Genomic DNA, 24849 nt, shown 5'->3' with positions numbered 1-24849 from the left:
ATCTCCTAATCAAGTAGGAAAATGGAAAATTATGGGTCATAATTTGTTTTGGAGAGTCAGTGTAACATCACAACATTGGCACTATTGCATTCCGAAGATAATGGAAGACGTACTTGTACGGTATGTTCACACAGGGTATGGACAAAGACAAACCCTTTGTAGGAGAACCTTTAATTAGATATCTTAGTTGGTCTGAAGAACCGAGTGTCAATTACGAAATGAATCAGGAAATAGTTTCTAAGAATTTAGTTGAAAAGGCACAACAAAGAATAAGTAAACATAATGAAAAAGCTGTTGAAGGTCAGTACAAAGCAAATGACCTAGTTCTGGTAAAACATCTTCAGTGCTCTGCCCTGAAGAAAGAGACACACAACTTTTTCCAAAAATATGAAGGACCATACTGATTACAAATGGTAATCCATACCAAGATATTATTTTTAGTGGATCCTACAACTGGATCAGAAAAGGGAAAGTACAACATAAAGGATGTAAAGTTGTATATCCCCCAGGGATGGTAACACTCCGAGTTAAAGGGCAGTGAGACGACTGTCAGATCCCAAGTTGCTTTCGGTGTTTCTTCCAAAACAGTTTTCCCACACCAAAGTGTGCAAGTGTACACCTGTCCTTTTTCCCCCCTACGGTAAGTCTTTCTGATTCCGGGATTGGAATGACTCCTTACCCTCTCCCTTAAAACCCACATCCTTTCGTCTTTCCCTCTCCTTCCCTCTTTCCTGAAGAAGAAACCGTTGGTTGCGAAAGTTAGAAATCTTGTGTGTGTGTGTGTTTGTGTGTTATTTTATTGTGCCTGTCTACAGGCGCTTTCCCACTTGGTAAGTCTTGGAATCTTTGTTTTTAATATATTTTTCCCATGTGGAAGTTTCTTTCTATTATATTTTATACTTTTTATGAGATGTGACGTAGATGGGAGGGTTTGTATCAGTTTTGAAAGGGGTGGGTACTGTGGATGAAAGCATGGTTAGTGAGAACACACAAATCATGAGTAACACAAAACACACACCACACATTTCAAACAACCCTTGCAAACAAGTGTGACTGATTCTTAACCATTAGCCGTTTCCAAAGGGTTGCTAAGATTTTCTTCGGGGACCTCAAGGGTGAAGGTGGGAATGTCCGTTCTGTAGGAGCCGATTTAACACCAAACCACCTCCGGCACCTCACTCAAGTACCTGCAAGGTAGGGATCCTGGAGAAGGGGGGGGGGGGGGGGACAGGTTTCCGGTCTTTGGGGCTATCTTCTTCCTCTTCTTCGATCTTAGCAACTATTTCTATTTATTTCCTTTTTTACTTCTCATTTGAGGACCTATCTATTTTTTTCCTCTTTCCATATTCATCTACTTCTATCACAAAAGTCCTTCTTGGTTTCCGTGGTTTCCAATAACTTACATCTTGTCTTCAGATAAGAAGGCTGAAGAATCAGACTACACAAACACACATCCGCATACACACAAAATTACATTTATTCACAAACATTAAAATTACAGACTAGAAATCTGTCGTGATGTGAGTACCACCATGTATTGTAGGGGGGAAAATGTGTGTACAATGTAGGATAGTGAGACTTGAATTATAGGTAGACATAGTATATGCTAAGGGTATAGGAGTCGAGAAGTAGAGGAGGACTCAATGGATTAAATGATGTATTATAAAAGTGAATGTGAAGTGTAAAATAGATTTGTAGCTTTACCAGAAAATACTTAATTGTTGTATACATTGAAATGTACACTAGGGTAATGAACCATGAGGCCTACTCAGAAAGGATAACGGGGGTGTACCTGGCATTTGCTAAGTGTATAGGGCAGGCGTATCAACATGGAGATAGAATGACCTGTGGTCTGAAAAATAGGAATGTTTTATAAAGGGACATACCTACCAGAACAGAAAGAGAAAGTGCTCTTGAAGGTCAACGCTCTTGCAAGGTATAGGTACCGATCCTAGGAGAAGGGGGCAGTATTGTGACAGAAGTCACATTTTATAGGGATTATTCTGGTAAGTTTGAATTTATGCACATCTAGCATTACTCTGTTTTATGGGAAGTTTACGAGTGCAAAAAGAACACTTTCATTTCGCCCAGAGTTCCTCCAAACTATAAGCTGCAAACTAGTACAAAGAATGAGAACAGAAAATAGAACACTCAAGTTTCATGAGCACCCTCAATACTAGACAAGTTTACTAAATCACGAATGAATACTCAGGTCTTGATATCAAAGTAAAGTGAGATTAAATTAAAGAAATGCTTAGCTAAAGATTGTTCTAGAGAAAACAAAGGGTTGTTATTGAAGTGGAAGATGTATATATATATAAACTTGTGTAAGAAATGTATACCGCTAAAATGTAAAATGATGTTATGTGTGATATTATGTACACAATGATAATGTATAATAAAATATCGGGTGTTCAATCTGAGGGGGGGGGGGGGGGGGGGGGCGATATGTAGTGTTTCAAGAATTTCTGCGTAAATTCTAGAACCACTCTGCCTTCTACCATCTCGAACACACAATATTTTCGATGTGAGAGTGGGATGATAGAATCCTACCTACTGTGCATCACTTGTTTGTGTGGGCAGGTTTTGAAGTTTGTTGTGAGACGACTGTAGACACGGTGGTCGAACAGCAATGACAAGTATGGGTTATTTTGTGCTGTTTTGTAATTGTGACTATTGTTAGTGACAAAAAAACAGTGAGTTGACGAAGACTTTTATGTAACTCTTATCTTGGCTTGCTGCAGGCAAGATGTATTTTACGATTTGTTTGTAATAGAGTTATGGTTGTTAAGCCATTCTAAAATGTACTTTCTAATGTGGCGATACGAGTGACTTACAAGAAATCAAATGTGAATTTTGTTCTTTACGAAGCTCAAACACACCGACAGTTGTTGAAGAGTATTCTCTGAGTACCTAATTATTTCGGAAGTTCCTGTAACTAGCATCATTCTTCGAAGTAGTTTACAGAGATTCCAGAAGCCGGCTATTCAGAGAAGAAGATCGGCTGTGCACCCCAAGTAAGTCGACTCGTATAAGAGAAGTGGGAAGTTTGCACACACACTTCACACTCTCTTAGTCGTCTAATTGTTAGAGCTTCAGCAATATAACTATAAATTTCTAGGACAGATATTTTAAAACTTGAATGATACTGGATATTTCACACTTTCAAGTAAAGAGGATGTAATATCACCTGATAAAGCGCTACTGTTTTCAATTTTCTTTTACCAATGACATTGCTTGTAATTAGCAACATTATATTAAGAAATACTTCTGTGGCAACCTGGCAGCATTTACATCAGCTGACATAGAAAACTCTATGAGCTGGCATTATGGCGAAGACAGCTTTTACCCATGTCAAACATACAGCAAAATTCCATAACAATTAATTAGAGACAACACTAATGTAATTATTCTTTACAAATAAGACGAACATATTTTGAGGCTTGTAATCAGCAATCATGTTAATCCTGATATGAATGTTAATGCATTTGTCAAAACATTTAAATGGACATTAGTGAAAATGCAGTTTTCTAATTATAAGCAAAGATGATGATTTATATAAAGAATGCTATCCTATTAAATTTGGTAATGATATTTGTATTTGACATTGTCTGATACATGTGAGCAGTTTCTGTATTTTCATAAATTGAGATGTTTGCTTGTAAGCAGTTCAGATTCAGATCCTCAGCTTAAGCTGCTGTTGTCAACATGCATCTCAGTTCCTTGGTTGAAAGATTAAGTCTTAAAAGTAAGGTGCTGAAATCTCAACAAAATATCTGCATAAAAGTGTCGTTGCGGCACAAAAGGCAATTTAAGGCTCAGTCTGTACTGAAAAAGGTACTTAAATGCACTTAATACTAAAGGGACTGATTCAAGAAGAGCAGCTATTTTGAAAAGAGAAGACCAACCAAGATGAAGAAGATAAAGCCAAGGAAAAAATGTATTTATGAATGGTGGTGATGGTGATGATGATGGTGATGAGGAGGAGGAGGAGGAGGAGGAGGAGGAGGAGGAGAAGATTTAATAATTCACAGTGTAACATATCCAGGAATGAAAGGATTGTATGAATTATTATTTACAACCAAACCCAATAAACAGTTTTATAACACAAGATCTTCAAAATTATGGTAAAGTTCTTGAGCCTATCAATTTTTATAAACAGAACTTTGTCCCCTGTAAACTACCAAATTACAACAGAGGCTATAAATATAGCCATAACATTAAGCCTTCATTAAATAAAAGAGGTGGATCGGTATGGGAGAGAATGAAAATGCACTTGATGTTCACTCTTGGAATACAGTCTCCAATGAACCATCAGCACATATCGATTTTGTTCACTGGAATAATTCAAACGAATTGGTAGAGTGATCAGTCTTCTTGCGAGCTTTAAAAGCAGCAGGCAATAATCAACATGATAGTGAAATAATATCAACTGACGAGGAACTTGTAATGCCAATACTACAAGCTGACCATCACAAAATGTTGGAGGTTAAGAGAATGGACACGTAAGTTGGTGTCCATCAGCCTTGCCAAGTATATATCTTATTGCACCTTCTGGGACAGTGGCCACTCAAAGCTGGCTGTATTAACACCTGAGGTAGCTCGACTTATGACACACACACACACATCAGGCACCAATAGTTAATTTCCACCATGAAATTTTAGTTATTGCTATGTGAAGTCTGTCAGTGAAACCATTTTCATTTGTTATGTAGCTTATGAAAAAGTGGCTCCTGTATTTGAAATTGAATCACCAGTTCCTTGAATGTGCTTGTTCTGTGGACCACACTTGCATTCATGATTATGTCTCCTGTCCCTTGAATGAGTAAGTGTTGGGAGTACATGTGCATATGAGTCAGCTCAGTGCAATATGATGATTGCTTCAATGCAGATGTTTGTCAAAACAGGACTTGTCCTGACAAGTCACAACTTGCTGACTAGTCGATTTTGCTTGTTGGAGCAGATTTCTCTTGTCAGAACTATTCTGAGTTAGTTGAAACTAGTTTGAACTTGCTGACTCAGCAGGAAGGTGGGTTATGAAACCAAAGCATAATGAGTAGCATGTTATTCATGCTTGACCATCATAGACATCATTGTTATCATCATCACTGTTCAAAAATTTGTTTGTCACTTATTAGTTTCATTCCAGCCTATTTGTTTATTATCAAAGTTGACAATAACTCAAACTCTATCCAAGCTAGGGCAAAATTCACTGCACTTGTGGAAAGAGCAATTACTTTTACATAAGGATGATGTGACACACTTATTGTAAATTATTAATTAATGAAAGTATGCAATCATAGTGTTTAAATGGTTCAAATGGCTCTGAGCGCTACAGGACTTAACTGTAGTGGTCATCTGTCCCCTAGAACTTAGAACTACTTAAACCTAACTAACCTAAGGACATCACACACATCCATGCCCAAGGCAGGATTCGAATCTGCGACCGTAGCGGTCGCGCGGTTCCAGACTGTAGCGCCTAGAACCGCTTGGCCACTCCAGCTGGCCACAGTGATTAGTTTCTTGGTAATTGTAAACTATTCACCATACAATCTGCTGCAACAACTCTTTCTACGCAGCTCAAAAGTTTGAAACTGCATATGTAATTTGTTTTGTTCTAGATATATGCATACGGAATATGGAAAATTTTACTGGTGTATAGTTTAAGACTAACAACTGTCATTATGGGAGGTTCATCTCACAGCTATATAAATGTGACCAGAGGCTGGAGTGTGACTTTCATTTTGGGACCACAACTGACGAAGGAGCTACATTGGTTTGTGCAGGGATTCAGTCGTATATGTAAAATGGAACATAATTTTACATTTGTGCTTTCTCAGCACCTGTAAATTTTTCAGAGTTGACTTTTAGTCCAGACTCTGAAAGTATTTTGTTGTTTCTGAACTTTTTCTTGATTCAGTTAGTGGACTTTAACTTTTACAGTGGGTGTAGAACTTTAATAGTAGTGGCAGAATCGTTTCAGCTTAATCTCACTTTATGTGCCACGTATATATTAATATCTGAACGTATTAAAAACAAAGATTCCAAGACTTACCAAGCGGGAAAGCGCCGGCAGACAGGCACATGAACAAAACACACAAACACACACACAGAATTACTAGCTTTCGCAACCGATGGTTGCTTCTTCAGGAAGGAGAGGGAAAGACGAAAGGATGTGGGTTTTAAGGGAGAGGGTAAGGAGTCATTCCAATCCCGGGAGCGGAAAGACTTCCCTTAGGGGAAAAAAAGGACAGGTGTACACTCGCACACACACACATATCCATCCGCACATACACAGACACAAGCAGACTTGCTTGTGTCTGTGTATGTGGGGATGGATATGTGTGTGCGTGTGCGAGTGTACACCTGTCCTTTTTTTCCCCTAAGGGAAGTCTTTCCGCTCCCGGGATTGGAATGACTCCTTACCCTCTCCCTTAAAACCCACATCCTTTCGTCTTTCCCTCTCCTTCCTGAAGAAGCAACCATCGCTTGCGAAAGCTAGTAATTCTGTGTGTGTGTTTGTGTGTTTTGTTCATGTGCCTGTCTGCCGGCGCTTTCCCGCTTGGTAAGTCTTGGAATCTTTGTTTTTAATATATTTTTCCCATGTGGAAGTTTCTTTCTATTTTATTTACATCATCATTAATATCTGAACGTTTACATAAATAAAATTCAATGGTGTTAACAATTTTGTCTTGGCTGCAGTGGTTTGTATAAGCATACCCATGACCAACCTAATGTTATATTGTGCGCTTACAGCTGTTTTTAGGTACAGCTTATATGTCACTTCAACTGACAGCTACGATGCAGCCACTTCCTAGAAAACAAATAACCAGGAATGTAGGGCATTTAGAATTCAACACTCAACATAACAGTAAATTTTAAAATAAAATAAATTAAGTTAATCACTGTTTTTGAGGCTGAATTAGAATGATTATGTCACAAGCAGCAAAACAAGATAAGCAAGCATGTCTCATCCTTGATGGGATGTTAAACCATAATTTTCATTTGTTTGTTCCTTACAAAAAAATAGGAATCTTCTGAAATTCATTCACAAATGTCAGGAAATATTTTTATAAGGAATGAAAAATGACAGGACTTAACATTGACAATGCTGTTACCAAACATGGGTATGATGTCACATGGAACAACTGTAAGTAAGAAAATTAGCTGTGTTCTTTTCCAATGAACCCTCCCCCACTATTCATGCAAATGCATTTAAGCAAGCTGTGGAATGCATAAATTTAAGATGTGGACAGGCATCTGAATGGCAATCCTTACATAACAGTCCAGAGCTTTAATCATTCTGCCATCTGACTCTTTCTTTCTTTCTTTCTCATAATTTTGGAATATGATGGGCAAGAAAATAACCCAATATACTCATGTAGTTTCATTACAAATGTTAATGGAAAGTTCTTGGTAGAATGTGTGCCATGGAAGGAATAAAAGTAACAACTCACTGTGTAGTTGAGTCTCTAGTTGTTACATAACTGAGACTGCAGATATTGTTAAGATTCCAGGTTTATCCTTCTTCAGAGCTACAAAAATATTTACATACAGCTGCAAAACTACTTTGTGCCAGCTTATTACATTGTTGCCTGCAATGGTCAACAAATGTTTAAATGTTTCACGAAGTTGAGTTGCATGACTGAGGGGAAAAAAGTCAAATAAATGATTTAGATTGTTTATCAAATAGAAATGAATCAGACAATGATATCAGTATGCTTGTCAATGGTCAATGTAATTAACATGTGTTTTTCTCTTTTATTGAAGTATATATTTAAAACAGTCTATATACCACGAAATACTAATCATCATCTATTCTGCATTGGGAAGAAAAATTAGGCCTTTATAATTATATTTCCAACAATAACAACAAAGGTTACATCAATTTACATACACAAAAATATGTTCCACAATACACAGTTTTGCTATATTTTGGTATGATAACTGCAATCTAGTTTTTAAAACTTAACACTTTCGAAATATAGCATGTGAAACTGATAACATAACATTTTACTTCAGTGGTCCCAACAATAATACTGAATAAAACTTGCTTTTATAACTAAAGCATTAAATGAAATTATATGTATGAGAGCTATTTCACCACAGAAATTTTCATTATTGTATTGTTCAAGTTCTGTAGCTTCCAAACAGTAACAGTTCATGACAGAAAAGCACTTAAGGTCATATTGAGGTACACAGTGTAGAGACAATAGCGAATAACTAATTTTGAGAAGCTGAAGAACTTGAGAGAATGATATAACTCATCAAGAATCTGTCTTATTTTTACTAATAACAGCTAACCAGAACATGAAACTATGTTATCATTTTAGCTAAGGAGTTACAACAAATTTTAACGTAGTATTAATTATTTAAAAATATCTACTTCTCTGTTTTTTCCATATCTCTAATATATACTTGAACCTACTGAGCAATTAATAATATCAAATATACGATAAAACAATTATGCATGGGAGGATTCAATTTGGATGGTAAAATATAGTTTATACAATGTTCATTTCTTTTTCCTGTTTCCTTCATTCATTTACAAATTATCTGTAGTTTTGACACACACACACACACACACACACACACACACACACACACACACACACACACACACACCTTTGATAATCAAGCAGACACTTTGGTAAAAAATAAATATACTGAGGAATAAGACACACTAAGTTATGTTCCTACAAATCCAAATTTTATAGTGCTACATTTATCAAAATATTAAACATTTTGAATATGGAAATATTTCTGATTCAACAATTAACTCCACTGATAAAAGCAAGGAATCTCAAGAAGATATTTTATCTTTCAGCATTAAATATCATAACCTGAGCATATGAAACTTCATTTCTATAATTTTTGATCTAACTTTAGGTTCAAGTTTAAAAGTCTTATTCATATGATAACAAGAGTAATTTCTACTTTACACTCCTTGCTGAGCTTGGAAAAAATAAGGCTCTTGTACTCCACAAGAAATGCGAAAATTGTTTCAGCTTTTTTTGATAAAGATATTCTTTTAAATAAGCTATACTGCCATGAATTACCTCAATGGGGACAGTATCTACACTAATTAATTACATCACTAAGTACATTCTAGGACATTCATTACAAAATTTGAGACAATTATTATTTTATTTACTACTACAGTACTTATCATGCACTAACATTTTTCGTATTAAAGTACTGCTGCTAACCCTTGTTTTGTCAAAACAGGCATAACATGGAATGCTACACAGAATATAATGATGATGCAGTCAAATAGATGACTAGTTTGAAAACAATATCAACTTTTCTGTATTTTTAACGCCAGAGTATCAACATTTGATAAAGGTCAATGCCAACAAATGTTATACATGTTTAAATAACAACATTTAACTGGGGAATTATGTAACACTTTGCATGTCATATTCTCAATTCAAATTTATGCGACAGTAGGTTTCTTAGGAAAAAAGTTTCTTTAATGTCTTCTCAAATATAAAGGGCTCAACTGTAAATATCATGCTCCATTCAACACTAAGTGACTTTAAAACTCTCTACAGAATGTAACTGTATAAAAATCAGAATTCCTATCTAAAAACTATTTTTAAAAGGCCAATAGTTTAAATTTCATTTCACTATTTCCTCTAACTGGGCTTCAAATATAATTTTACTGTCAAGTGTATTGATAAGCAGTTGTTATAGTAAAATTTTCATGTTTCTAGTTGCTGCCTCTCTCTCTCTCTAGCAAAGGGTATCAGACAAAAAAGCTAGTAGGCACCTCATGTTAAGGCCTGTGCTGATGTGTTGTGTCAAACAAGTACACAAACATTCCTCTCTTAGCACAAAGAGACAGATGTGACTATGATGATGATGATGAAAAAAGATGAAAATATCTCATAACCATTTACAGAAAATTAAAGAGATGCTTTCATGGTTAGTTACAGATCACAAGAGAAAGAAGAACTATTCATGTCCAACCACACTATTTCTATTGCATGTGCTGTGCCAATTAAACCTAATTGTGCAGACACTGATTGAATAGTTTGAGGTACTTTGATACATTAAGTTTGTTGAATCATGAAACTACTGGAGTGAAAACTATGGATTAAGTGTGGCAATAGTATTCTCCCTTTTGTCTATTCATGGTATGATATCTGCATGCTGTCAAAGATACTAATGAATCCCTTTTGTAAGCAATCTTGTACGTAACTGATAACTGCTACTCAACTTAAAATTTTACACATTTTGAATTAAAATTGAAGTCATCTTCAGAATCTATATAGGCAGGTTTTAACGGTGCATTTAACACATGAAATCTTCTCATGTTGTCACCGGAGTTGTGGCGTTGTGTTGCCAAAGTATTTCAATAACAATTTTATTTGTCTTCAGTATCTGTCAGATAAAAGAACTATTGTGATGATGAAATATCACACAATGTCATAAAACAAGTGTCAAATGCACATTAGTTGTAAGATGTGGCTCATCTGGCCACAACTCTGGAGTCAACACCCCAAGTAAACAGGATGGCGACAAGATGGTGACAACACAAATGTACATTTAATTTTAATGCACTCGTTACATATTTTTGTTACTATGTCACATGATCCTTATTTTAAATACATTTAATATTTAAATACTTTTAAAAAGGATCTATGCTTCTTCTATAATACTATATCATATATTAAAATGGTTCCACCAGCAGACTAGTCCACAGAAAATTTTGTTATATTTATAGATTTTATGTAACATAAAATGACTGTATGAGTAATACTCAGAACTATAGATGCTATATTTGAAAGTCTGACAGCATTAACACCACCTAATAGCCACAGCATGTTTTACTTGAGGCACTCGGTGTCACTGAATGGTAGCAATTGTCCCTGGTACTTTTATATGCTGGATTTTTTGGTGAGATACTATGTATTGATATTCTCTTAATATGTAACATCTCACTTTTTGTTAAATTTCTCAAATTTGTCCTTTTATCTGACAGATTCTGAAGATTGTTTAAAGGTGAAACAAGTAGAATTGTTCAGTTTGTACAATAGAAAAGATACCAAGAGAGAATATTACAGAGTCTAATCCAGCTACAATTGTTGACTCTTTTAATGACTATGTTATTCTTTGACAAGAATGATTTTGAATTTATTAGTAGCTGTTAATACTAAAATTTAATTTTTTTAACATAGAAAATACAAATTTAGAGCATTCTACACCATTAGAACAGGAATGGAACTTGAATATTAAACTACTTTCAAAAGCAGAGTAGCTTAATATTAGCATGAAGTAAGGATGAATATAGTTATTGCTACTCTGAAACACACGCATCAGTCAAAGAATACCCTCATCAGATTTTTCAGTATGACTAAATAAATTCTGACATAAAAATCATAATCTAACTGCTGATAGCAGCAATTCATGGTGCTAATAGGCTCTTAAAAATAGGACTGTTCTTAAAAATTTTCTGTTTCTTGTGAATGATCAGAGCTCATAAACCACTTTCACATGAGGAAAATAGTGCAGCAGTCTGATACAATCACTTTTCTTTTAGTCCTCCTCCTTTTCACAACACAAAAGCTCAAACAGCTGTTAAATAGTAAAAGAAAGGTTTTGAATATCATCCCATTCACTTCGTGTCTTAAATTATATAAGGTTTGAACATGAATGACAGGAGAAACTTTCATTCTCTATCAAGGATTGAAACAACTGTTGCTTTGTCCTCATAATGAAAAACAGATCACGTCTCTTCTTTTTATGCCAGCAAATGAAATACAGATGCAAGGAGGTAATTCTTTCTTCCAAAAATGCACAATTCACCTGATTATCAGGTGTAAGTCTATCATTTCAAGTTCTTTACAACCGCCCACCTCATACGTCGCTGAGCAACATCAGCGACACTGCTTCTGTAAATTAAAAATTGTAAATCTATAACATGTGTTTAAAAAAGGGAGGATATCTGCAACAGTTATAGTAAAAGAAAACTATTATGATTTGTACTTATCTCTGTGTCTATAAATATTATCACCGCATCATATCTTAACATAAATAATGAACAATATTCCATACTTGTAGTAACACCAAGTATACTCAATCAAAATCTGTGGTTATTTACACATATTATACGGGCAATATAATTATGCAAAACACATGCATACTGTACAGGGACTTGTCATTATAAATGATATTACTTTCTGTGCTGATATTACAGACACCATACAAAGTATATCGATTTCTTAACAAATTCTGTTATGAAATTAACCAATGCTGGCATGATTCCTTGAAACTCCAAGACAGGTAATATTTAAAGTATTATAATTTTATTTAAAAGTTACTCTTATTTAAAAGATATTCCTGAAACTCCTCACAATTAACTTGGAGTTGGTTGTTAAAAGCAAAACTCACCTTCTTGCTGTGTTCCTTGATATCAAGAAATTCCATATTGTCCATGCTACTAATGATGACAGACCAACAGCCCACAAAGCAGCTATATGCCTACAAATAGAACAAAGGAGACATCACAATTACAATTAATTATATTATTCTAATTTAATCCCAACAGAATAGAAATTTACAACTGATGCAAAAATTACTTGCATTTATTTGGATTAGCAATTTGTTCTGGTCTTCACTCCAGAGACTGGTTTGATGTAGCTCTCCATCTCTATCCTGTGCAAGCTTCTTCATCTCCCAGTACCTGCTGCAGCCTACATCCTTCTGAATCTATTTAGTGTATTCATCTCTTGGTCTTCCTCCACGTTGCCCTGACCTCCAATACTAAATTGGTGATCCATTGGTGCCTCAGAACATGTCCTACCAACTGATTCCTTCTTCTAGTCAAGTTGTGCCACAAATTCCTCTTCTCCCCAATTCTGTCCAGTACCTCCTCATTACTTACAAGGTCTATCCATCTAATCTATAGCATTCTTCTGTAGCACCACATTTTAAAAGCCTCTATTCTCTTCTTGTCTAAACTATTTATCGTCCATGTTTCACTTCCATAGATGGCTACACTCCATACAAATACTTTCAGAAAAGACTTCCTGACATTTAAATCTACACTCGATGTTAACAAATTTCTCTTCTTCAAAAACACTTTCCTTGCCATTGCCAGTCTACATTTTATATCCTCTCTACTTTGACCATTATCAGTTATTTTGCTCCCCAAATAGCAAAACTCATCTACTACTTTTAAGTGTCTCATTTCCTAATCTAATTCCCTCAGCAACGCGCCCAATTTAAGTCGACTACATTCCATTATCCTCGTTTTGCTTTTGTTGATGTTCATCTTACATCCTCCTTTCAAAACACTGTCCATTCCATTCAACTGCTCTTCCAGGTCCTTTGCTGTCTCTGACAGAATTACAATGTCATCGGCGAACCTTAAAGTTTTTATTCCATCTCCATGGATTTTATTACCTACTCTGAATTTTTCTTTTGTTTCCTTTACTGCTTGTTCAATATGCAGATTGAATGACATTGGGGAGAGGCTACAACCCTGTCTCACTTGCTTCCCAACCACTGCTTCCCTTTCATGTCCCTCGACTCTTATAACTGCCTACTGGTTTCGGTACAAATTGTAAATAGCCTTTCACTCGCTGTATTTTGCCCCCGTCACCTTCAGAATTTGAAAGAGTATTCCAGTCAACATTGTCAAAAGCTTTCTCTAAGTCTACAAACACTAGACTAGAAACGTAGGTTTGCCTTTCCTTAATCTATCTTCTAAGATGAGTCATAGGGTCAGTATAGCCTCACGTGTTCCAACATTTCTACAGAATCTGAACTGATCTTCCCCAAGGTCGGCTTATACCAGTTTTTCCATTCATCTGTAAAGAATTCGCGTTAGCATTTTGCAGCTGTGATTTATTAAACTGATAGTTCATTAACTTCACATCTGTCAACACCTGCTTACTTTGGCATTGGAATTATTATATTCTTCTTGAAGTCTGAGGGTTATGCTTACTTCCAACAGGATGGGGCATTATGCCACAGATGAATGTATGTTTTTGAATGATGTGTTTTGTTTAAGATGTATTGTGCATGCAGAAATTGCATTATCTGCATAGTGCATTCTCCCAGATTCACACCCATGGACTTCTTTGTATGGGAATTTACCAAGCAATATGTGTTTTGCTGACAATGTATTAAGTCACTGGTGGAGCTCCAAGATCAACTTGGAAAAGCTGCTGCAGCTGTAACACCACAAACGCTCTGGAATGTCCATTATGTCACAGCCAGCAGCTGGGAGTTGTCTGGGGATGTGAATGGTGCTCATGTTGAATGTAGGATGTGATAAAAATATGCCATTATACATACTTAGAATTCAGTCATTATTTCAACAAAATTGACACTTAATTTATGGACACCCTGTATTTAATGTCTCCCCTCTGTGAATTTTATTGTAAGAACAATGTTTAGGAAATAATAAACTTATCATTTACTTTGTGCTTTAGGTAATTTTCTTTCTGAAGTCAGTCTGGTAAATTCTCTCTGAACAGTATGACACTTGCTCCCCACAGATTTACTTGCAAATGCATTTCACACATTTACTGAACACATCTCCTCCTCCCTCTCTGTACCCACCTCTTCCTCTCCCATCTCTCTGCTCCTCTCATCCTCCCACCTCTGTCTATCTCTTGCTTCCCCCTCACTTTGTCCATTTCGTCCCCCTCCCTCCTCTCCAGCCATATCTTCCTACCTCCTCCCTCTGTCCATCTCCTCCTCCCTCTGTCCATCTCCTCCTCCCACTGTCCATCTCCTCCTCCCACTGTCCATCTCCTCCTCTCTCCTCTTCCTCCTGCCCACTACCACTTTACACCTTCCACCTGCCTCCCGCATCTTCCCCTCCTTCCCCTTCTCTCTGTCCATTTCCTCTTCCCCAATCTCTGTGTTCATCTCAACCTTCACCACTGTCTGTCTACTTCCTCTTGACCCCTCTTTATCTCTCTATCTCCTCCTCCCCTCTTCTCTTTCCGTCCATCTCCTCCTTCCCCCTCTCTTAACTATTCATCTCCTAACAGCCCCCTTTGCTTAGCAGTGCCCATCCACAAGTATAGCCCCTGCAAACTAATTCACGAGAGAGAATGAAGAAACAAAACAAAGACACTAGCAGCAAAATGATTCAATTTATATAATAATTTGTAAACATATTACCAAAATACTTATGTAAACAGTAGTCTGATGCTTCCAGTGTTTTGTTTATGTATACACGATTTTGAGCATGAGCACTGCAATTTGACACTGACAGCATGGAAGAAGGTTGCCTAGTTTAGTAATTTGCAGTAAACATTGGCAAATGCTGATGGCGGTACACAAGTATGTTGAAAACCATGTACAGCGCTGCATTCCAGTTAGCAACAAATTTAGTATTCTGGCAGGTGATGGAGGTATTTTTGCTTGTGGATGTCTCTATGTGAACGAAAACATGAGGCAAATAGGATGTATTCTGTTTATTACCTGTGCATGGATAATAAACAGAATACAGTCTACTTGGATCATGTTTTCATTCTAAAAAACATGTTGGGGCTGTGGATCTCAAAAAATTTAAGAATGTTTCTACAGGGTGAAATGGTGCCCCTGCGCACCTACCATTGTGTCTCACCAGTTAATGATTCAGGGACCAACTGTAAAATCGAGTATATCCACTTTTTCACCTGAGTGCACTGTATCATGGGTATTAGAATACATGGTAGGTATCATGTGCAGAAGTGCTGTGTGCAATGATGTCACTGTTATCCCTCTCATTTCATCACACTAAACAGAACCTTATAGCCACACATTTTTAACAGATGCACAAATGTGAATACAAATGGTGCTTTTCATTTTATAGAGTATTATTGTTATAATTATTATTCATTTATTATTATTATTATTATTTAAAAGCACAAACATTTACCTTTATTTAAAAACATAATGCTTTATAAGATAAACAATATGAACTCGTAGCCTCTGCTATATCTTCAGATGAACAGTCAGCACAGCAGCCTCATAACCACTCATTGTTACTACACAGAAAAATAATCCTCAAGTATTTTGTTTCAAGTAACTCAGTGTTACACAGAGAGAGATTAAGCTTTGGCACAAATGGGTGTTGTCGCATTTACAGCACTGTTTGTTTTCATAATTACAGTTTTCTCTACTAGTAGTTTCTTAATTGGTTGGTAATATATGCACCTATAAAATGTCTTGCATTTCTGTATGGGAGCTTCATTTTTGTGCCTAAAATTTTCTCTCATTATTAGGTTCATTATTACCTCCTAAATTAAATGTGGAGAATACGTGAATCACAGTTGGAACAGCATTGTGCTTCAACTTGTGTTTCAGAGGAAGAGTCAACAGGTCACTTTTCAAACCTATTTCATAATCGAAATCAGCAAAATGTATTGAACACACACCAGCAACTGAAAAGAAGTTGACATATTTATAAGCACTTATCCTTTTTTGTTTCCTCACTTGTTCCTAGGAAATATGTGAAATCCCTACCTTCTTTTGTTACTTGCAGCGGTTAGTACAACTAAGAATCACATAAAATCATTGTATTTCACTGAAAACAATTCAAAACATACTCTCAGAACCACTCAGTACACTGCACTTAATCATCAGTCACTGATACGAACTCTTACTCAAGTAAACCACCTCATATTCATGTTCATGTTCATCTGCATCTGTATGTACATTGCTGCTCTGCAAATCACATTTATGTACTTAGCAGAGCATTCATCAAACCACCTTCACAATAATTCTCTATTACTCTGCCCTTGAAGAACATGTGGAGAAAACGAACACCTGTGTGTTTCCCCGTGAGCTCTGATTTCCTTCATTTTATTATGATGATCATTTCTCCCTATGTAGGTTGATGTCACCAAAATGTTTTTGTATTCAGAGGAGAAAGTAGGTGATTGAAATTTCCTAAGAAGATCCTTCTGCAATGAGAAATGTCTGTTTTAATGATGCCCACTGCAAATCCTGTATCACATCTGTAACACTCTCTCCCCCATTTCTCTTTAATACAAAATGTGCTGCTCTTCTTTGAACTTTCTTGGTGTACTCTGTAAATCTTATCAGGTAAGGACCCCACACCATGCAGCAGTACTCCAAAAGAGGATGGACAAGCATAGTATAAGCAGTCGCTCACATAGATCTCTAGAATCTTCTAAGTGTTTTGCTAATAAAATGCAGTCTTTCATTTGCCTCGTTTTCTATGTGTCCTTTCCAATTTAAGTTGTTTGTGATAGTAATTCCAAGGTATTCAGTTGAATTTACAACCTTTAGATTTGATTGATTTATTGTGTACCAAAGTTTAACGAATTCCTTTTAGCACTTGTGGATGACCTCACACTTTTCATTATTTGGTATAAACTGCCAATTTTTGAACCATACAGATATCTTTTCTAAATTGTTTTGCAGTTTCTTTTTATCTTCCAATTACTTTACTAGAAGATAAATGACAGCATCATCTACAAACAACCTAAGACAGCTGCTTGTAATATCTTCTAAATTGTTTATATGGATAAGGAACAGCAGAGGGCCTATAGCACAACCCTGAAGAATGCCTTTCCATCAATGACCTCTCTGAAAGAAAATCATGAATCCTGTCACATAACTAAGACGATATTCCAACTCACTTGGGGGGGTATGGTGACAAAAGCCTTCTGCAAATGTAGAAATATGGAATAAATTTGAAATCTCTTGTAAATATGACTCAACACTTTGTGTGAGTTAAGAGCTAGTTGTGTTCCACGAGAATGGTATTTTCTAAATCCTTATTGACTATGTGTAAATAGATCTCTTCAAGATAATTCATAATGCTCGAACACTATATATGTTCCAAAATTCTGCTGCATATGCAACTTTCCAGTCTTTGGATATGGGTCTTTTGTCAAGTGAGCAGTTGTATATGATTGTTAAGTATGAAGATATTGCATCAGCATGCACTAAAAGGAACCTAATTGGCATATATTCTGGAATGGAAGACTTGCTTTTATTAAGTGACTGAAGTTTCTTCACTGAGGATATCTGCTTCTAAGTTACTCATGTTAGCAGCTGCTCGATTCTAATTTTGGAATTTATTTCATCTTCTTTTGTGAAGGAATTTCAGAAGCCTGTGTTTATTAACTCTAATTTTGCAACACTGTCATCAATAGTATTACCACTGTTACCCTCCATACTCCCCTACCAAATCCAGCTTGCCTAAACAGCATATTAACATGCCACAGATACCTAAAATTATAATGATAACAAGAAAATATATTAATGTAATAATAACTCCTTTACATCTACATCTACATCTACATCCGTACTCCGCAAGCCACCTGACGGTGTGTGGCGGAGGGTACCCTGAGTACCTCTATCGGTTCTCCCTTCTATTCCAGTCTCGTATTGTACGTGGAAAGAAGGATTGTCGGTATGCTTCTGTGTGGGCTCTAATCTCTCTGATTTTATCCTCATGGTCTCTTCGCGAGATATACGTAGGAGGGAGCAATATACTGCTTGACTCTTCGGTGAAGGTATGTTCTCGAAACTTCAACAAAAGCCCGTACCGAGCTACTGAGCGTCTCTCCTGCAGAGTCTTCCACTGGAGTTTATCTATCATCTCCGTAACGCTTTCGCAATTACTAAATGATCCTGTAACGAAGCGCGCTGCTCTCCGTTGGATCTTCTCTATCTCTTCTATCAACCCTACCTGGTGCGGATCCCACACTGCTGAGCAGTATTCAAGCATTGGGCGAACAAGCGTACTGTAACCTACTTCCTTTGTTGTCGGATTGCATTTCCTTAGGATTCTTCCAATGAATCTCAGTCTGGCATCTGCTTTACCGACGATCAACTTTATATGATCATTCCATTTTAAATCACTCCTAATGCGTACTCCCAGATAATTTATGGAATTAACTGCTTCCAGTTGCTGACCTGCTATTTTGTAGCTAAATGATAAGGGACCTATCTTTCTATGTATTCGCATCACATTACACTTCGCTACATTGAGATTCAATTGCCATTCCGTGCACCATGCGTCAATTCGCTGCAGATCCTCCTGCATTTCAGTACAATTTTCCATTGTTGCAACCTCTCGATACACCACAGCATCATCTGCAAAAAGCCTCAGTGAACTTCCGATGTCATCCACCAGGTCATTTACGTATATTGTGAATAGCAACGGTCCTATGACACTCCCCTGCGGCACACCTGAAATCACTCTTACTTCGGAAGACTTCTCTCCATTGAGAATGACGTGCTGCGTTCTGTTATCTAGGAACTCCTCAATCCAATCACACAATTGATCTGATAGTCCGTATGCTCTTACTTTGTTCATTAAACGACTATGGGGAACTGTGTCAAACGCCTTGCGGAAGTCAAGAAACACGGCATCTACCTGTGAACTCGTGTCTAAGGCCCTCTGAGTCTCGTGGACGAATAGCGCGAGCTGGGTTTCACACGATCGTCTTTTTCGAAACCCATGCTGATTCCTACAGAGTAGATTTCTAGTCTCCAGAAAAGACATTATACTCGAACATAATACGTGTTCCAAAATTCTACAACTGATCGACGTTAGAGATATAGGTCTATAGTTCTGCACATCTGTTCGACGTCCCTTCTTGAGAACGGGGATGACCTGTGCCCTTTTCCAATCCTTTGGAACGCTTCGCTCTTCTAGAGACCTACGGTACACCGCTGCAAGAAGGGGGGCAAGTTCCTTCGCGTACTCTGTGTAAAATCGAACTGGTATCCCATCAGGACCAGCGGCCTTTCCTCTTTTGAGCGATTTTAATTGTTTCTCTATCCCTCTGTCATCTACTTCGATATCTACCATTTTGTCAACTGTGCGACAATCTAGAGAAGGAAGCACAGTGCAGTCTTCCTTTGTGAAACAGCTTTGGAAGAAGACATTTAGTAATTCGGCCTTTAGTCTGTCACCCTCTGTTTCAGTACCATTTTGGTCACAGAGTGTCTGGACATTTTGTTTTGATCCACCTACCGCTTTGACATAGGACCAAAATTTCTTAGGATTTTCTGCCAAGTCAGTACATAGAACGTTACTTTCGAATTCATTGAAAGCCTCTCGCATAGCCCTCCTCACACTACATTTCGCTTCGCGTAATTTTTGTTTGTCTGCAAGGCTTTGGCTATGTTTATGTTTGCTGTGAAGTTCCCTTTGCTTCCGCAGCAGTTTTCTAACTCGGTTGTTGTACCACAGTGGCTCTTTTCCATCTCTTACGATCTTGCTTGGCACATACTCATCTAACGCATATTGTACCATGGTTTTGAACTTTGTCCACTGATCCTCAACACTATCTGCACTTGAGACAAAACTTTTGTGTTGAGCCGTCAGGTACTCTGTAATCTGCTTTTTGTCACTTTTGCTAAACAGAAAAATCTTCCTACCTTTTTTAATATTTCTATTTACGGCTGAAATCATCGACGCAGTAACCGCTTTATGATCGCTGATTCCCTGTTCTGCATTAACTGATTCAAATAGTTCGGGTCTGTTTGTCACCAGAAGGTCTAATATATTATCGCCACGAGTCGGTTTTCTGTTTAACTGCTCAAGGTAGTTTTCAGATAAAGCACTTAAAAATATTTCACTGGATTCTTTGTCCCTGCCACCCGTTATGAACGTTTGAGTCTCCCAGTCTATATCCGGCAAATTAAAATCTCCACCCAGAACTATAACATGGTGGGGAAATCTACTCGAAATATTTTCCAAATTATTCTTCAGGTGCTGAGCCACAACAGCTGCTGAGCCCGGGGGCCTATAGAGACATCCAATTACCATGTCTGAGCCTGCTTTAACCGTGACCTTCACCCTTTACATGTGACATCAAACCTATTTAACATACACTCCTGGAAATTAAAATAAGAACACCGTGAATTCATTGTCCCAGGAAGGGGAAACTTTATTGACACATTCCTGGGGTCAGATACATCACATGATCACACTGATAGAACCACAGGCAATAGACACAGGCAACAGAGCATGCACAATGTCGGCATTAGTACAGTGTATATCCACCTTTCGCAGCAATTCAGGCTGCTATTCTCCCATGGAGACGATTGTAGAGATGCTGGATGTAGTCCTGTGGAACGGCTTGCCATGCCATTTCCACCTGGCGCCTCAGTTGGACCAGCGTTCGTGCTGGACGTGCAGACCGCGTGAGACGACGCTTCATCCAGTCCCAAACATGCTCAATGGGGGACAGATCTGGAGATCTTGCTGGCCAGGGTAGTTGACTTACATCTTCTAGAGCACGTTGGGTGCCACGGGATACATGCAGACGTGCATTGTCCTGTTGGAACAGCAAGTTCCCTTGCCGGTCTAGGAATGGTAGAACAATGGGTTCGATGACGGTTTGGATGTACCGTGCACTATTCAGTGTCTCCTCAACGATCACCAGAGGTGTACGGCCAGTGTAGGAGATCGCTCCCCACACCATGATGCCGGGTGTTGGCCCTGTGTGCCTCGGTCGTATGCAGTCCTGATTGTGGCGCTCACCTGCACGGCGCCAAACACGCATACGACCATCATTGGCACCAAGGCAGAAGCGACTCTCATCGCTGAAGACGACACGTCTTAATTCGTCCTTCCATTCACGCCTGTCGTGACGTCACTGGAGGCGGGCTGCACGATGTTGGGGCGCGAGCGGAAGACGGCCTAACGGTGTGCGGGACCGTAGCCCAGCTTCATGGAGACGGTTGCGAATGGTCCTCGCCGATACCCCAGGAGCAACAGTGTCCCTAATTTGCTGGGAAGTGGCGGTGTGGTCCCCTACGGCACTGCGTAGGATCCTACGGTCTTGGCGTGCATCCGTGCGTCACTGCGGTCCGGTCCGGTCCCAGGTCGACGGGCACGTGCACCTTCCGCCGACCACTGGCGACAACATCGATGTACTGTGGAGACCTCAAGCCCCACGTGTTGAGCAATTCGGCAGTGCGTCCACCCGGCCTCCCGCATGCCCACTATACGCCCTCGCTCAAAGTCCGTCAGCTGCACATACGGTTCACGTCCACGCTGTCGCGGCATGCTACCAGTGTTAAAGACTGCGATGGAGCTCCGTATGCCACGGCAAACTGGCTGACACTGACGGCGGCAGTGCACAAATGCTGCGCAGCTAGCGCCATTCGACGGCCAACACCACGGTTCCTGGTGTGTCCGCTGTGCCATGCGTATGATCATTGCTTGTACAGCCCTCTCGCAGTGCCAGGTACAAGTATGGTGGGTCTGACACACCGGTGTCAATGTGTTCTTTTTTCCATTTCCAGGAGTGTATTTGGGACTTCTTTGACAAAATGTGCACATCTTGGACTCAGCTCTGACCAGTCTCCAAGAGTTGCAGCTGGTGGATGAGTAACTGAGGATCAGGGTGTCTTCCAATATTTTTAATATCTTGTGTAATTCAGGTCTGAATACATCAAATGCATTTATCAGGGAAGAAGGGAATGCACGTGCATTTAACACTGAAGAAGGCAACATAACCCATTTCTCAGTAGGTATGACTAATTAAATTGCTGATGAGTGTAGTTATGTTTGATAGTTCTTCAAGCAGTAGAATTAACCACACTCACTTTATATGATACAAAGTGAAATTCTGTTCTGTTTGGGCAGTAATCTTATACATTGTGCACCACAGCTAATGAAAACTTAACCTTCAGCACTTGCGAACAACAAGCACAAAGTCTCTCCTGTTTACTCCAATAATGATAATCTGCCAGGAAAAATTAATCAGTTCACCTCCAACTGTCAGTGTATCATTTGTATCTCAGACTAATGTAACAGACTTGGAGTGAAATAAGATTCATAATCTTTATACGTAAAGCATCTCATCCTAGACCTGGACAAAATATGACACAAGATTTTGCTTCATTAGAAGATTAGAAAAATGAGGTACATAATGTTAAAACAGGTATGGCGACTACTGGAGAGTAGACGCCTTGATGTACAATAAAAATTAAACTAAAATAATGTTAATCAGCTTGGATTCAAGATGAAAGAAGTCAACACTAACCACAGCTGATAATATTAATATCAGTGTAGAAGTAATTCTTACAGACACTGCTAACAAAAGGGTTGTGAGCACGTAAGGTAATCTATGTTATCTGTATCCTCGTTCTAAAAGGTTGTTATATTTTTCATACCCCTGGCCCTCCTCTCCCAGAGAAAGAGAGAGAGAGAGAGAGAGAGAGAGAGAGAGAGAGAGAGAGAGAGAGAGAGAGAGAGAGGGCGAGGGCGGGGGCAAGAGCGGGGGCGAGGGCGGAGGCGGGGGAGGGGCTGGGGGAGGGGGCATGGGAGGGAGGGAAGGAGGGAGGGAAGGAGGGAAGGAGGGAGGGAGGGAGGGAGGGAGCGGGGATGGAGGGGGAGAGGGGGAGGGGGGGAGGGGGGAGGGAAGGAGGGAGGGAGGGAGGGGGGAGAGGGGGAGAGGGGGAGGGGGGGAGGGAGGGAGGGGGAGAGAGAGGGAGGGAGGTGGAGAGAGAGGGAGGGAGGGGGAGAGAGAGAGGGAGGGAGGGAGGGAGGGAGGGGGGGGAGAGAGAGGGAGAGAGAGAGGGAGGGAGGGGGGGAGAGAGAGGGAGAGAGAGAGGGAGGGAGGGGGGAGAGAGAGGGAGAGAGAGAGGGACGGAGGGAGGGAGGGAGGGGGAGAGAGAGAGGGAGGGAGAGGGGGAGAGAGAGAGGGAGGGAGAGGGGGAGAGAGAGGGAGGGAGAGGGGGAGAGAGAGGGAGGGAGTGAGTGAGTGAGTGAGTGAGTGAGTGAGTGAGTGAGTGAGTGAGGGAGGGAGGGAGGGAGGGAGGGAGGGGGGAGGGAGGGAGGGGGAGGTAGGGGGAGGGAGGGAGGGGGAGGGAGGCGGAGGGAGGGAGGGGGAGGTAGGGGGAGGGAGGGAGGCGGAGGTAGGGGGAGGGAAGGAGGGAGGGGGTGGTAGGGGGAGGGAGGGAGGGAGGGGGAGGTAGGGGGAGGGAGGGAGGGTGGGAGGGGGAGGTGGGAGGGAGGGGGGAGGGAGGGGGAGGGAGGGGGAGGGAGGGGAGGGAGGGAGAGAGGGAGGGGTGGAGGGAGGGAGTGGGGAGGGCGGGGGGAGGGAGGGAGAGGGAGGGAGGGAGGGGGAGAGAAGGGGGAGGGCGGGGGGAGGGAGGGAGAGGGAGGGAGGGAGGGGGAGAGAGGGGGGAGGGAGGGAGGGGGGAGAGAGGGGGAGGGAGGGAGGGGAGAGAGAGAGAGAAGGAGGGAGGGAGGGAGGAGAGAGAGAGAGAGGGAGGGAGGGAGGAGAGAGAGAGAGAGGGAGGGAGGGAGGAGAGAGAGAGAGAGAGAGAGGGAGGGAGGGGGGGAGAGAGAGAGAGATATGACTCACCCCCCCCTCCCTCCCTCTCTCTCTCCCTCTCTCTCTCTCTCTCTCTCTCTCTCTCTCTCTCTCTCTATCTCTCTCAAGGTTTGCCCATGTAGTCAGTTCACTTCTCCATTTATTGCAATGACACTAGATCGCGTGTTAAATAGTTATAAACACAAAATAGCCAGCAATGTATTGCTACTAAACACTTACCTTGGAATGGGTATGGTAATAGTGTCCCAATCAAATCTGGCAACCAGTAAGGAATTCTGTTGACACAATAGCCAATGTTATCCACGACTGCCTCCCAATCTTAGTACAATCACTGAAAAATAAAATTTTAAAATTTCTATTAGAAAATGTCTATGATAATTATAAGCTATGGATGGTCAAATTAATTGTTTACTGATGCCTTCAACATCATCATGACAATGTCATCACCAGATAACTTCAGATTATTTCTTTATAAAATTATTTTGCTTTGTGATGAGCACAAAGAAGGGCTAAAATTCCATATTAGACAGCTTAATCTGTATGACATGGTCCACCTCTATTT

General features: G+C 39.6%; 1 protein-coding gene across 2 annotated transcripts in view; it reads right to left on the bottom strand.

Moving 5' to 3' along the window:
- Positions 1–8148: 8148 nt before the first annotated feature.
- Positions 8149–24849, bottom strand: part of LOC126266803 (phosphatidylserine synthase 2-like) — a 230830-nt gene continuing 214129 nt past the window's right edge. Inside the window, exons 9-11 of one of the 2 annotated variants that reach the window (XM_049971345.1) lie at positions 24507–24618; positions 12397–12486; positions 8149–11897 (exon numbers count right to left, since the gene is read on the bottom strand). In XM_049971345.1, coding sequence (XP_049827302.1) covers positions 24537–24618 — 82 coding nt within the window. In that variant the 3' untranslated portion in view covers positions 8149–11897; positions 12397–12486; positions 24507–24536. Of the gene's footprint in view, positions 11898–12396; positions 12487–24506; positions 24619–24849 lie in introns of those variants that run through there. The other variant, XM_049971346.1, reaches the window with a different exon arrangement.

The sequence above is a fragment of the Schistocerca gregaria genome, chromosome 4 (assembly GCF_023897955.1).
Source record: "Schistocerca gregaria isolate iqSchGreg1 chromosome 4, iqSchGreg1.2, whole genome shotgun sequence".
NCBI classification, from domain to species: Eukaryota; Metazoa; Arthropoda; class Insecta; order Orthoptera; family Acrididae; genus Schistocerca; species Schistocerca gregaria.
The sequence above is the reverse complement of the archived record's forward strand: the minus strand, read 5'-3'. Positions and strand labels throughout refer to the sequence as shown.